General features: G+C 33.6%; 1 protein-coding gene across 1 annotated transcript; it reads right to left on the minus strand.

Moving 5' to 3' along the window:
* Window positions 1-818: 818 nt before the first annotated feature.
* Window positions 819-11,510, minus strand: LOC127725768 (uncharacterized). Its single transcript, XM_052233034.1, has 4 exons — window positions 11,462-11,510; window positions 4,066-5,789; window positions 2,632-2,757; window positions 819-2,294 (listed from the first exon to the last, which is right to left on the minus strand). The coding sequence occupies exons 2-4, from the start codon at window positions 5,492-5,494 to the stop codon at window positions 1,579-1,581; spliced, it is 2,271 nt and encodes a 756-aa protein (XP_052088994.1). The 5' UTR covers window positions 5,495-5,789; window positions 11,462-11,510; the 3' UTR covers window positions 819-1,578.
* Window positions 11,511-15,747: the final 4,237 nt, after the last annotated feature.

Consider the following 15,747-nt stretch of genomic DNA (forward strand, 5'->3'; position numbering starts at 1 on the left):
AGATTGTAGTACCGTTAAAGTGCATATGTGTATAACAAAACTATTAGTAAGATTATATGTCGTCTGGTACCTTCTGTAAATCCCTCCTCTATCAGGTGAACCTGGAATTCTTCCTGTGGTTGTTTTATATGTTACACTATGTTACACTATTTAACAAGTCTGTTTTCTTCCACCTCAATACCACTATTAATTTTGGTTAATTGGTTAAAATATTAAATGTAGTTTATAGTTTATAAGTTTATTGTAGTAAGAAAACCAGGACGGGTTCAACCAGAAAGATTTTGAAAGCAGAGAAAACTGTGCACCTTACGATCAGTATGATCTTATCAGATGACAATACGAATACTAAAAATCCAGGCTAAAAAAATAGGCATAGGTACTTTAATTCAGTCACTGACCCGCATGTCGCGGGTGTGTTCTAGTATAAACACACACACACATATATATATGAACATGTTGTTATTTTGTATATCAGTAGCAAAGAGTCCCCAAAATAACCCCCCATTCCCTAAAAAAAACCCCAAAAAAAACAAAACAAAACAAAACAAAACAAAACAAAAACAAAACAAAAAACAAAAAACAAAAAACAAAAAAACAAAAACAAAACAAAAATAACAGCAAAATTAAAAACAAAAAACAGAATATATATTACCAGGCATGTGACAGCATCAAGACACTAAATAACGTCGATCTGAACTCTTATGCACAGTTAATGTTACCAAATTTTAGATATGATCTGACCAAGTATAATGTACTTTACTCAACTGTAAAACTTAATTATAGTACTCATTCAAACCTTCGAACTTATATATTCTCTCTGATGTTACAAAGTGGCTTAATATTATATATAGAAAAACAATTCTACGTGAAACAATCAAGACAGCGTTGTTCAAAATATAGTATAGCAGTGCACTTATTTCAGTGATTATTTTGGTTTCTATCTTGAGAATAGTTTAACTTCAGCTTTCACTGAGACACAATATTTGTTAACTTGAGACAACGCATGCCTTGTAAAGCGTTCACGTGTTTGAAATCAAACTGTCGAGAGAAGAGAACTGTATTGCACTAGATACTCTAGAGGAATATATTCCTCATTTTATGTGTACATGTAAGCAAACTTTTTCCTTTATATTTTTGGTGATTTTTTTATATGAAGTCATAATTCATTTTGCTTTTCATGACCATTATATAATCATAGCAAAAACAAACTATGGACACCGATTTCCGTACGCACGACGATGATGTGTTTCTGCAATACTATTCATCAGATATGCTCTTAACAAAAAGTTTTGAAAAAAAGCCAAATAAAATTACATCGAGAACATAAAACAAACAACAAAAGCCTCAACAACGAAGATCGCCAAAGGAACTTGATAAAATCAGTATAATTTCAACCGATTATAGAACAGACGAAGTTAACTTTCATCAGCCATCGAAAGTTCGTAAACGGTTAAGGTTATATAATAAAAGTGAATAAAATTAATTTTGAGACATATGAATCAACTAAGAACAAGGTACATCTGTCCCATTGGCATTTAGTCGTGTCAAAGAATTTTATTTGCAATTAATGAATTACTGTCAACCAAATCTTTCATTATTATTGTCTATATCCTGTTGAGTTGGTGCCTTTGGTGCATTCCTACCGAAAGTAGACTGTAGAAATGAAAACGAAGTGTTTACACCCGAGTGAGCCATTTGTGGAATGACATTTGCAGCGTTCATCAATACCCTGGGATCTTGAGAAAAACAATTTGGACCAATGTATGGATATGACATTGGAACAATATATCCTAGATTGTCAGAAGTGCTTTGGTGTCTTGGCATTATTTTTGTACCACTTGCAGCTGCACTTTCGCAGTTTGGATTGTTTTGACTTTTAGCACTGACGGTTTCTGAGTTTATTTTGTCTGATCTTGGAAACACAACTGCTGTGTTGCCTGAGCTACCGGACATCCTTCCGACATTTTTGAAGTTCTCACATGTTTTTGAACCTTTGTCATGTAGACGTTTTGAACTTTCCGAAGTTAAATTCACCGGGTTTCTAATGTCAATGTCTTTCAAGCGCTTGCCATCATTTTCTGTTGTTTCAGCTTTTCGTTTTTCACCCGACGGTTTTATAAGAGGCTGACTTGGTTCATTCACGGGTTTAAAGTCCGCAACCACAGACAGTGGATTGCCTCCGGTCAAAGCGTCAGGAGATATTTTGATATTAAGTGTAATTGATGGAAAGGATGGGTTTGGCGTCGCAATCTTTGATTTTACATCTGCCTTTGTCGCTTCTTCAGTTTCTGAAGCTAAAAATAAAATCATATCATATTGAACGTTAAATACACAAACTTTAGATGAATGATTATTATATTTCAAATCCAATGGATAGATTTGATTAAAATCATGAAAAAAAAGCGGAACGTGAAATTAAATGATAGTGCTTCCTTCTTTAATTATTATTGAGAAGACCATGTACGCAGATTGCCACAGAAAGGCTATGTAGGCTAAAAGAGAAGCACACAGCTGGCTTTATTGAAACAAGTTTTTTGTAGTTATATGTATAAAAATTCAAAAGCGCCATCGATGAATACATTAGCTTTGTTAAACTTTAAACTATAGAGTAAGCAGTATTAATGTATATACCTTCTAATGTGTTGATATTTAAGGATCTGATCCATTTTTTGAGTTCTAGTCTGTCATTGTCATCTAATCGCTGCAGTAGTTCTCTAACTTTTGTTTTTGCATCTACCAATGACAGCATCCTTGTACCTGCGAACAATTTAGAAAGGTTAAATGTGGAGCTCTTAGGGTAGTACGGGAGTATGATTGAAAAAGGTCGGGAATTACATAAACGGTACCAATTTTACTGCACCAGACGAGAGTCGTAAATTTTGATATCATTGAAAGTAATTTATTTGTGTGCCTTCAGAAAACCGAAGGCATTAACATTATTTTGTGTTGACTTGTGATATTAACCTAAAAAAAAATTATGAAAGCTTTTGATTTATTAAAAAATTGAAAAAAAATGAAAATATCTTTCTATATACTGTACAGATATATTGTATTAAAGATTTAACTATTTTGTTATAAAAAAAGCTGAACGATGTTTTTTCTTTTGAATTTTCTGTAAGTATTCAACTAGAGCTACTATATCTTGTCGTATTTTATTTTAGGATTCTTGGCATTAAGGTTTTTTCTAGTCACAAAATTAGTGCTTCTCTCCAGTATTATAATAGCAAAAAAAGAGATTGTTCACAACCAGTAGCTTGAAAGTAGGTCAGTGATATATACTTTTTATTCTATATTAAGAAGTAGTTTTATAGCAATATTCGCAAATTTCGTGATCTAAGGAACACCATAAATATTTACCCTTCACGGACACTTTTAATTGTTTAGAGAGTGTCAGTCTAAACACTTCTTCCTAAAATATTAATTACTATCATCATTGTCAAAGCATTAACTACTTTGGCAGATTATACCACAGAGGACTTTTAGTCAACCAATAAGATTATAGGTAAAACAGCTATTGAATTTGATGCTTTAGAAACACTGTTCTTGATCAATATTTACCCTAAACACTACGAGTCAAAAGTTCGGATAGTCAAAGATGACAAACAATTTTTTTGATAATGTCCTATACATGCGATATCTTAAAGTGTAATTGTTGAGACAATCTTTCTTTGTATGGGATCTAGTACGAATGATATCTTTCAATGAGAAAATAGGTAACATTCACACGAACAAATTATTTGTATGATTATTTCCAGATATTGCTGGTCCGATGTAAATTTATTAATATAAGTCGGAATATCAAATCTGTATATACCTTTAAATATATTGGTAAAGCACAAAGGAAATAATAACGACTCACCAGTACATTAGCGAATGATTACATAGAACAGGGTATAAATGAAAAAGGTAGGGAAGACAAAATGCCCGCAAAGATTCTACGTTTATTGTATTACATATTGTCAAAGGTAAGTTTATCAAGGATTTCGCTTTTAAAACCGACATAAATATTGTGTTACAAACGATAACAGGATATATACAAATACAAACAAAGCTTGTAGTACTTACCGTATATTTCTTCAACAGTGTCCGAATCCTCAGTATCGTCGGACATTTGACCATTCATATCTTTAACAGTTCCCTCGCTATTAACGTCATTCTGGTAACTATCTTCGGAAACTCTAGAACAAAGTGTCGGCCTATCATTTATGTCCTTGTCTGATAAATCGATTTCTGTTTTAACTCTGTCCGGTACAAGTGTTGGGGAATCAAATGTCTGACAAAACATTTTGGAATGTTTACTGTCTGTGATCTGCATTGAAGAATTAGATTGAACTTTATCTTGTTTTGAGCTGGACACCATTCCGTAACTCTCAGACAGAATGAACTCTGTAGGAGCATTCATTGTTGCACGTGGAAGACCGGTAATGTCGCGAATCATTCGGACAAGATCGCTCAATTTATTGACTCCCATCGCGCATGTTCGATACCATGACTGCAAAGGAATAGGCTGCATACTAGTTATGCCTAGATAGAATGGAGAATTTTCATATTTCATGTTTTGTGGTCTTTTCTCTTCATACAGTTTGTAAATTGCAACTGGGTCTCTTTCAGGAATTTCCGGTTGTTCCCAGATACACAGTCTGTTCCCATGGTGATCATATTTACTATGTGCAATAGAGTTTTGGACATCTACTGGTTCATAAATCATGTACTTCTTTCCGTTTTGGTTAGTTTTAAGTTTGATATCACCCCACAGAAGATTTTTGTGGTCTATAGCTTTCCTTAACCTAAAATGAACAATAAACAAGAAACACAGTGTATTTATCACTGACATCGGAGTGTATGGTCCCATTTCATGTGCAGAAAACAAATGGTTGACCTTTTCCAAAGTTAGCCGACCGAAAGGTTCCGGTTGCTTTTTGCTGCCTTTACCAAGTTCCCTTAGTTTCTGTTGTTTGTATTTCAAAGCATTTCTTGTCCCTACGAAAACACAATCCCTGGTGACAGATTGTGGATAATTCTTTAGTTTAAGATATCGTTCTACACTGCAGAGCATTCCTCTTAAACTGGCGGGTTCGTACTCGTTACCGTCGTGTTTCTTGACTACTGAGAAGAATGCTGACAGATATCTATCGAGATGGACAGGTTGAATCAACTCTGGTCCGCGGAATTCGTTGATTGATCTTAGGTATGTTATGAAAATACGAATATCCGTATCAGTCTTCCTTTGGGTATTCTTGTTTTCCATGTTAATACCAAGATCTTCCTCACAGTCATAAACTTCGCTGTCGTTCGCTGTAGATAATCGTCTTTCTGTCGCTCGCCAAGCCTCAAAATTTTCATCTTCGTTTTCATTGGAAAAATCATCATCGCTGTCAATCGTAAGACTACTGGCGTTGTCAGGAGATGTGCACGCTAGATGGCTATCACCAGAAACGTTTTCAGTTTTTACAAGTGCAGCTTTTGGAACATCTGTTTCTTCGTGTTCGTCCATTTCACAAGTTGTTCCGAGGTAATCTGTACCACGACAGAGTCTGGAAACGAATATTCTATTGTAGAGTCTCGGATATCGTTACCACATCAACCTACCTAAATGACTCGAAACAGCCTATTGATATGGTGTTACAAACATTTCTGGAGAACTGCATACAATATCTCGTGAGGTCAACAATGATAACCATATATAGCAGGATATAGCTGCCTTATCGTTGTACAGTGAAATATGTTCATGTCTCATATCTCCGTTCAAAAACACATGAAACAGGTGTTATCATCCCACTACACTTTATCTGAAATTATACAAATTATGTATAATAATCAAAAGACAAATTCAAGATTAAATGTCTTGTTACATGTAATATTAAGTTGAATTTTACACCTTTGCAATATTTAAGAGTTATGAAAAATCAAGAACTGCATTTGGTCCTTCAACAATGAATAGTGTCATCAAGCTACAAATATGATGGGGAACTAGAGGTGTTTTTAAAAAAGATGAACGTTTGCTCTCATCAAGAAAAAAATTAGAACAATAAAATTGAACTTGATATTTAGAATACGTAAATGGAAACCCAGAAAATTGCCATGATAAATGCTACTTTGCGTCCATAATTTTAAAGAAAATTGATGTTCAATCTTACTAATGCAAAAGAAAGTTTTTTGGTGCATATCAAATATGTTTAAACTGCGAAAACTTAGAACAAATAAAATAAAAATCCACATGATGGAATAACATATCCCTATTTGCTTTATCATATATCTTATCTATTGGTAGCTAAGTACTTTTTCATTTAGTACCTCAGCTGCTCTCATATCATGATAGATAACAAAGATATACAGTTTGTTATGCAATAAGTCCTCTTCACCTACAGTTGTTTGCTCTATATTTCATATAACTAAGTTTTTTTTCAAAAAATATCTTTTTGTTATTTATGGTTGGATTTTAACAAAACCATGTGTCGAAAGACACATGTCATATATTTGTCTTCCGTTGTTTTTCTCGTCTTCTGATGTTAACATGTGCAATTTAATTTGATTGAAATATATATGGAGCAAATATCCGGACAACAAATAATACTTGTATGGATATCATCAGATTTATTTTAACTTCTCTGTAACCTTTATTCTCGCATGGTTTTATGAGAATAAACTATCTATATATATCTATCTTGATATTGTGAACGTCTCACAACAAAAATATAACCTAATAAACAAATAAACCTGTTGGTACTAAGTTCATTAGAATCCCACAGGAAATGACCTATAGAAATACTATAATAAAGCATATAGTTTTATATGAAAGATAAAGCTAAGACTTGTAGGTGTAGAATACTTATTGCATAACACTGTAGTTCTATAGTGCACTGTATAGGACAAACATTTACTGCTTTGACCTTGAAACCTTTTCAGACAAATCTGTTCTATTCTTATTGCAGTTGACATAAAGAGAAACCAAAGAGAAAAAGATCATAAAAAATATATGTGTCATTATATAAATGTGGTAATTCGGTCTAAAGATAATTTCGGAGAACTATGAAGGTCGGATTGACATGGGCTGTTATAATCACCTATATACATGGCGACCTTGGTTCACTTATATATATTTGAAAGCTTTTACAACAAGTTTTTGTATTATTGGTGCAAAAAGGGGTCGTGGTACCCAATATAAGAGACCTGTCAAGAGGTTTATCATTTCGAAAAAATGGGAAAATATGAAAACTAGGTACTTTTTAAAAAACTTTACAAAGTTCTTTAACTACTACACGTATTTGGCTTAGAAGTTTGGCTGCACCTGCAGAAATCTTATCACAAACGGAGTATTACACACATATTTTTAAGATGATGTTGTTTATAGAGATCGGCACAAATTGTAAAAGCACAAAAATACAAACAAATTACAAAATGATTTGAAACTTTAAGTACCGATCATATAGAGTACTCGCAAAGCCAAATTCCAACTACAGACTAAAATATCAATCAGTGACCTCCAACCAATTTAGTTTAAATATATCAGAAGCAGTATAAGGAACCCATTTGGTTTTCTCTTCTAAATTGCTTGACATTTATTATGATTTTGTCATTCAGGTGACTTTTATGCTTACTGTACAATGTGAGTTTTGCTCATTGTTGAGGTCATACGGTGACCTGTTATTGTTCATATCTTTATGTGTTGGTTTTTATTTGATAGGTGTCTCATTGACAATCCTACCACATCTCCTTATTTTTAGATTTTGATTTCTGCGGAAGATAGAAATCGACGAACTAACGTGATTAAATTGTTTATTAACGTACGTCTGTGTTAGATTGTAAAATCTATTATAATTGTAAAAAGTCGAAATAAGGACATTAATCCAAATATATATTTAATTGAATGATTTGCATTACAAGTCGAGATTCATACGCGGTATTTATTCTTATACAAAAAGCAACCCCAAACAAAGTTTTCCGTGACATTATCTGTTATTCGTTTTTATTTAAAAGGTCTTGAAATACATGTTGCTTGTATAACATCCAGTGGCAATTATTTCATGCAAATTCAGGACGAGAAACTTATACAATGAATACAATTGGTAGGTTCTGCAATGTGGGACGACAGTGATGAAAGACGGATAATTTTGACTACCACTGGTAATAAGGGTATGTTGGATAGGGGCAGACAATTTGCCTTGAAACAGGCTACATACTGACACTTCAAAGAGTTGTATCAAGGGTTCTTTACCGTGCAGATAGCGTTGTATTCTCCCTACAGAGGAATTGGATTTAACGTACAGTTCTGATCGGACGTGACTGCGAATTAATACACCCGCACAGTCAAACGAACGCCCCCTTTGGCAAGGGTTTTCCTGCCGGTCGTAAGAATACCAAGGTGACCACATATCTATACATCATTCACCATTTGGGTTACATTTAAAAAAAAAGAAATATGATAACTATCTTCCCAAGACCAACGGATAAGGATATAAACAACACAGTTGTACACAGATAAGGATGTAAACAACACAGTCGTACATAGATAAGGATGTAAACAACACAGTTGTACACAGATGTAAACAACACAGTTGTACACAGATAAGGATGTAAACAACACAGTTGTACATAGATAAGGATGTAAACAACACAGTTGTACACAGATAAGAATGTAAACAACACAGTTGTACACAGATGTAAACAACACAGTTGTACATATATAAGGATGTAAACAACACAGTTGTACATATATAAGGATGTAAACAACACAGTTGTACACAGATGTAAACAACACAGTTGTACACAGATAAGGATGTAAACAACACAGTTGTACACAGATGTAAACAACACAGCTGTACACAGATAAGGATGTCAACAACACAGTTGTACACAGATGTAAACAACACAGTTGTACACAGATAATGATGTCAACAACACAGTTGTACACAGATAAGGATGTAAACAACACAGTTGTACACAGATAAGGATGTAAACAACACAGTTGTACACATATAAGGATGTCAACAACACAGTTGTACACAGATAAGGATGTAAACAACACAGTTGTACACAGATTTGTATTTATTTTCAGCTGATTGCAAAACTTTCCTTGTCGTCGTCTAACGATGGACACATATATTATCAGTGCGGCCATAGAGTTAATTCCATGAGGAACATGACAGATGCCACTAGTGAGGTACAACACCAGTTTTTTTGAAGGGAGATATGTGTTGCTCAATCTTTATTTTTCTGTGTACTGTTTGTTGTTGTTTGTCTTTTTGTCGCTTTTTGGCAATGTTGTTGTCTGTTTTATTGGACTAATGATTTTCCATTACCTCCTTGCTATCCTCTCTTTTTTTAATTAAAAAAGAAAACACCAAACCAGAACACATGGACTAAAATCGTTATTAAAAGGACAATTATGTTCAGCTGATTGCAAAACTTGGTTTTTTGCTGTGCATGTACTGATTTTGTGTCATGGATGGAACCATATATCCTTTCTTTTCTATTTCCAAGTCGTTGTCTAACGATGGACACATATGTTTTCAGAGCAGCTAAATAGGTAATTTTACGAGAAACACGACAAGTGGAGTATGAACTGCTTACTCTTCCAGAGCACATGAGTTCACCCCCGTTTGAGGGAAGGGGGTGTCAATTTTCTTTTGGCTTTTGTTTTGTCTGTATTTATTGGACACGAATTTTGATTGTCCCCTTGCTATCTTTTCTCTTTTTTTAATTAAACAAATTTTATTAGGACATAGTTACCTAAGAGCAGCACAAAGCAAAGGCATGGGGTACTTCTGACCTATTCTAGTTTTGCTCTGCTAAATGCCGCTCTGTCCAAACAGTAGATATAGCTAGCCTACAGTATATTTGACATAACTACATAAAACTGTGATAGCTAAATATTTATAACTAATCTTCTTCCAAACAGGATAACACAAAACATACCTATTTTTACATTTGAATTTCCGAACGTTGCTTCCATTTCAAATGACGTCATCAAATTTTTTTTTTTACGGGAAATCTAATGGAATTGCATAGAACCGGACGAAGACACTAAGTCTGACAACCGCTTTCCCATGAACGAATACGAGAAGTATAGGGTCGTGTTTCTTGCAGAATAAGAGAATAAGAGAGTCTTTATTTCAACGAATCAAGTACAACAGTAAATTGAAATCGCAAGTGATTGAATAATAGACATGTCTAATTAGATTCCACAACCAAAAAAGGTTTTGAGTATATTTATATATTCGCGACACTTTATAGTTCATATAACAGTAGTTATAAAAAAAAATAGTTTTCTTCATCTTGCCAATGTAAATAAAACAAATACAAGGAAAATTAACTCTACCATTTCTGTCGTAGCTACCCCGGCTGATAGAAATCACTGTGGTGGTGTATAGTTTTGGAACTGTCACCCAAACTCGTCCTTTTAGAATTAAGACAAACACAAGTTGTACACACGCGCAAACAAAAACCTTACTTTTAAAATAATAATAGTTTAGGGTTGATGATAGGGTTTTTTTTTCTTATGTGGGGCAGTTAAGACAAGCTATAGAAAAAGATCGTATTCAATGCGTTTTCATTAGAGGAATAACGTTTTATGAAAATTCATGGGATATAAACTAGTGTTTGATATACTAAAAAAATGTCGAGGGGTGAGTTGAAGTTAACCGTGAGTGAAAAAGGGGTGTGAGAGAAGAGTCTCAGTTTTTTGGGTGATTATCAAAGTTGATTTTACAAGGGTAGTTAATACAATTCGTTACATAAAACACAACATATAGGTAATTAAAAACACTAGCGACCCAATACAAGGAAACAAAATATTCCAGTAGGAGCAAAAGTCAGTCATTAACTGACTCATTCTTGTGCGCCGAAAACTCGATATTGTGTCAGTTTATAACAGTAGAAATTTTGTACACTGAATTTGATACACAGACCTTGTATTGTGCGTTAACACGACAGATGTAATATACCCACGACAGGACTATCTGTTTAGTAGATAAAACTCTGTCCCGTCTAGTGCCAATATCCGAAAGTACTTAATACTAACTGATATAGGTCATTCACTGGGCTGATAATTCCTAGTTGGTCTGATAAAATCGCCTGATATTTTTTATAACGTTAAATATATACACAAACCGTTAGCAAGCAGTGTCGTTTGTTTGTATTGAAATCAGTTATATTCATATATAAGACGGAGAGAGAGAGAGAGAGAGAGAGAGAGAGAGAGAGAGAGAGAGAGTACCTGTTTGGCATCTCTAAGATACATGTATTGTCAGAAAATCTTAAATGGTTTAGATCAAAAAATGTTTCTACGTTTACATAATGCACTTTGTGAGAGATTAATTCGTACTTTTCAAACATAAAACTGCATGAATGAAATGCATGAATATACCTGAAGTAATTAGAAAGTTGGCAAATTTACGTGTTTAAAAGTTTTAAGTTATTATTTTTTTAACACTGATCTTATTGTGTAAGAAAATAAACTTACTATTAATTTAGAGAGTGGTCCACAACATTCCCAGTTCGGGATATAGCTCTTAGATATCGTTTTATAAACATGGGCGGATTATATAAATGTTATCACATCTTTTATGTGTTATTGCATAGCAACAAAGTGTTATCGTATAGCAATGTTTGGGTTATCATATGTATATCGTGTAAATGTATATACCTCGGGGTTTAACTGTAAAATGATGTAGATTTGTTATTCACAAATTAGAAAGATGAAAATTGATCTACAAGTTGGGAAAATGGAAAAATTTCGTTAAGCAGTAAAGTAATACAATTATATTATGCTTAAATTTGCAGTCTTTTTATAAATGCTTAAGTATAACACGGTCACCTTAACTCTTCCTCCTTTTCATATTTTAAAAGACTGTTTTCCAAGTAAAAATCATTATCTGCAATACTAAAGGTAAAACGAAACAAACGAAAGGAGAAATCAAAGTCCTGAAAGGACCATGGAAAAAGATACCGGGTAATCTACGATTGCAAAGTTCAACCATGGTAAGCCACTCTAGAATAAAGTATTTTTACTTAAGTAAAATTATATTTTTTTAACTTAGCATCGATTATAGTTTTTACTAAGCATTAATCTTATTTTAAGCCAGGTAAAACAATTAATGCTAGATAGAATATAATTAATGCTGAGTTAAAATGATCAATGCTAGGTTACTATATAATTTATGTTAGGTAACAATATATTTCATCATGGATAGGTAGAAATGAGTATTGCTATGTATTAATGCTAGCAGTTTAAGTTTTACTTTGCATTGCTTATTTTTGACATAATAAAATTATATTTTAAATTCTACTTGAACAGACAAAACTTTTTAATTTTTAAAACCACACAGAGACAATATATTCATAATGAAACTTCCCTTGGCAATGAGCAGATCGATCGGCTTTAGCTGAAGTACGTCCGCTTTCATTTTTCAAAATTCAATAATGAATAATGAAATAGTTCATAAAATTTATGTTATTCAACGTTTAGTAATGAATAATGAATTATGAAATAGTTTATTTTTCAGTATTCAAGTTGAAAAGGTCTCATTTATCATTTGACTGTGACACTATCCCGTATTTCTGAATTCGCCATTTTTTATGTCAATTTAAATATTTTCAAATATATTGCGGCACATATTGACTATATACTTTTAGTTCCTGTATCAACAAGCTTTCGAAAGGCGTATAAGGTATATCTGTAATTAGTTGATGAAGGGTCCGCGAAGCAGTCCATTCCATTATTTAAAATAGGCTATTTCTTAGTTTTCACGCGTATTTTGGCATTTAGGTCCTCCGTAACCCCTCTAATCAGCATTGCGGCACATACTGACTATATACTTTTTGTTCCTCTATCAATACGCTTTCTAATGGCGTATAAGGTATCTCTGTAATTAGTGGATGAAGGGTCGCAGCAGTTCATTCTATTATTTAAAATAGGTTTTTTCTAAATTTTCACGCGTATTTTGGCATTTAGGTCCTCCGTAACCCCTCTGATCGGCATTGTGTCACATATTGACAAGTTATATCTTTAATCAGTGGATGAAGGATCGCAGAGGTCCTTTCAAAAATAAAAAAATTCAATGTATATATTTTTAATTTTCATACATTTTTGGTAGTCTGGTCGCCATAACATTAAAAAACGGAATTTTCGTTAAAAATAGTTAGGCAAACCCACTAATTTATCCTCCGAAACTATTAGTAATAAAGATCGTAAAATCCTAATTAAGATATAAACAGTGTTTCCAGAAATGGGCGTATTGTTGTTAAAGATGTATTTGTCGATATATTACACAATTTAATATTTAGTCGCTTTTTCACTCTGTATTATCTCGGTTTTCTGTTGAGCTTTCAGTGCGTGCGACATCAACACAATCCTTAATGATCTTCACCGGACTCGCATTAGCATTTGCATATTCAAAGATCTTTTCTTCTAGTGATGTCTTTATCTTTGCTGCATTATCTCTTTCTATCATTTCTTTAATTGGTTGTGCATTTGCAATCGCAAATTCGACAATCCTTCTGTGATAAAATTTTGGCTTCACATATTTCTCCCTTTTCTTGTCTATTTGTATTTTGCCGCTCAATATTTTGTCCATGTAGTCCTGGGATACCAAACAAGCACGAAAGCATCCTTTACACTTATATGGACAGCCTGCTTTATGCTTTTTTCCATTATCATCGGAGTACAATAAAGGTTTCCATAATGAACCGCGAGACACACACTCGGAATCGTTGCTATTATCACATCCGCTTTCTGTTGTAATTTGTTTACGATGGTATGCAGACTTTGTTTTCCAGTAAAGAGGTGTAGAACTTTTGTTACTGGTATCTACTTCAGATTTGCTTTGAATATTTCGAAAGGAAGGTGGTGCTGACCTTATTCTAGTGTAAAATGCTTCCCTCATTTCGTGTTCCGTTTTGAAGTCGCTTAACAGTCGTAAATTGTCTTTCTTGTCCTCTGTAATGTTAATAGCCGGCGCTGAAGGTTTATGATGGCAAAGTTCTAAAGATTTTGCATTGATAGACAGTTTATCGTAAACCAGTTTATCTGACCTGGTTCCGTGGCAGGTATGAGGTCTTTGAAGCAAAATCTTTGATCGCACATCACCGGAACTAGGCGTACTGGTTCCACAAAATCTACCGGAGGCACTTTTGACTTTTCTTGAAGTCTGTAATAAATCCGTAGATTTTGTTTTGAGCATGCTACATCCTTGCAAAATTTCATCTCTTTTAACTTCTTGTTGTTCAATTTCATAATGTCTACGCCCTAATACAGCAGAGGCACTCTTTGCTCGTTCATGTAGTTTTGTTTGTAAGTCCTTTGTGACTGGGCTGTATGGCGTTGGAAGTTTCTCGGGAGACACAGAAATGCCCATAGGAGTGAACCAAGAATTCACTGAAATTCCGTTAAAAACCGTTCTTAGGCTCCCATCAGAATCGACAACAGGTTTTTTTAGTCGAAGTTTGCAGTAAACAAAGTCAAAACAGTCCTTGAGAGATTTTGATGACTTGTCGGTAATAACCATCCTATAAAAATGTGAGAAAACTATCTTCACACGAAATGTATCAAAGAAACTTGGCTACGAGTATTTCGTATAAAATTACTAATAATTGAACTTAGGCACGAATAAGACTTCACAACAACATTAAGTTCCGGATGACATTTCTGGTTTAGATTTTATCATCTTAGACTCCAGTTTTCCAATGAAGATTGGGTTATGGTTAGCAACATGTAAACTATAGCACATCACCAAGGAAATCGACTCGACATAAAACAAGAAAATTGAGATAAACGAGGTACAATTTATATTTCTATGGCTGAAAAAGCTTCTTTTCATTAAGAAACTAATAAGCTGTTCGTTTCTAATAAGTTAATCGTCCACAGAATGAAATTCAATATCATCATTGAGTGATTTCCACAAAGAATCAGTTAAATCTGATTAAATGTAGAATTATATGATTAACAATAAACAAGTTTTATCAACTCCAACTTAATTTTTATTTACAAGAATACAAATGTATCTTGTGGTTGTAGCAATTGCTCCTCAACAAAATCCGGATGCTGATATTCAGCGGAGAATCGACGAATTATTTAATTAGTTTATCGAATGTCTGAACAGTTAACGTATATATATTCTTATTTAGTTTATTGCAAACTAATTTGATACTTTTCTAAAAGTCAGAGTGTTTATGAAGTTGGAATCGATGAAATTAATTCTATAGAAGAAATAAAGTTGATTTGAAGTAGAAATACAGAAAGAAAGAAAAATAAAAACTGATGTGAGTTGTTCGTATGAGCTAAAATCCAAGGGAATAATAACTCTTGTTACAGGCCTACAATTTCGGCCCCAGAGCACAGTACCAGGTGTTAAATCTAGAAAATTATTGTTACGAAATTCGTAAGGCCCTTTTTGGTCACATAGGTCTTCACGTGTTTATGTAGTTATACATCCTTGGCTTTCCATTTTTTGTGTATGAACGCACCTGATGATGATCAATCCAACAAATGCGCTTTGGAAGCAACAAATTTATAAAGTGTTACTTTTCTAGCACTGGGTCGATACCGCAGCTAATGGCTTTCATTCCAGATACCGACATGATTTATTATTGTTTTTGTAATTAGATTTTCTGTTCATAAATAAAGAAATTATCAAAAAATTCTAACTCCCTGAGCCCAAGTTGAACATAGATGGATTTTGTTATTCTTTTATGCCCCTTTTGATAATATAGCTCTTCGCGCGTTTAGGTAGTTATACATAGTTGGATTTC

This window comes from Mytilus californianus, unplaced genomic scaffold, assembly GCF_021869535.1.
Source record: "Mytilus californianus isolate M0D057914Y unplaced genomic scaffold, xbMytCali1.0.p SCAF_15, whole genome shotgun sequence".
In the NCBI taxonomy this organism is placed as follows: Eukaryota; Metazoa; Mollusca; class Bivalvia; order Mytilida; family Mytilidae; genus Mytilus; species Mytilus californianus.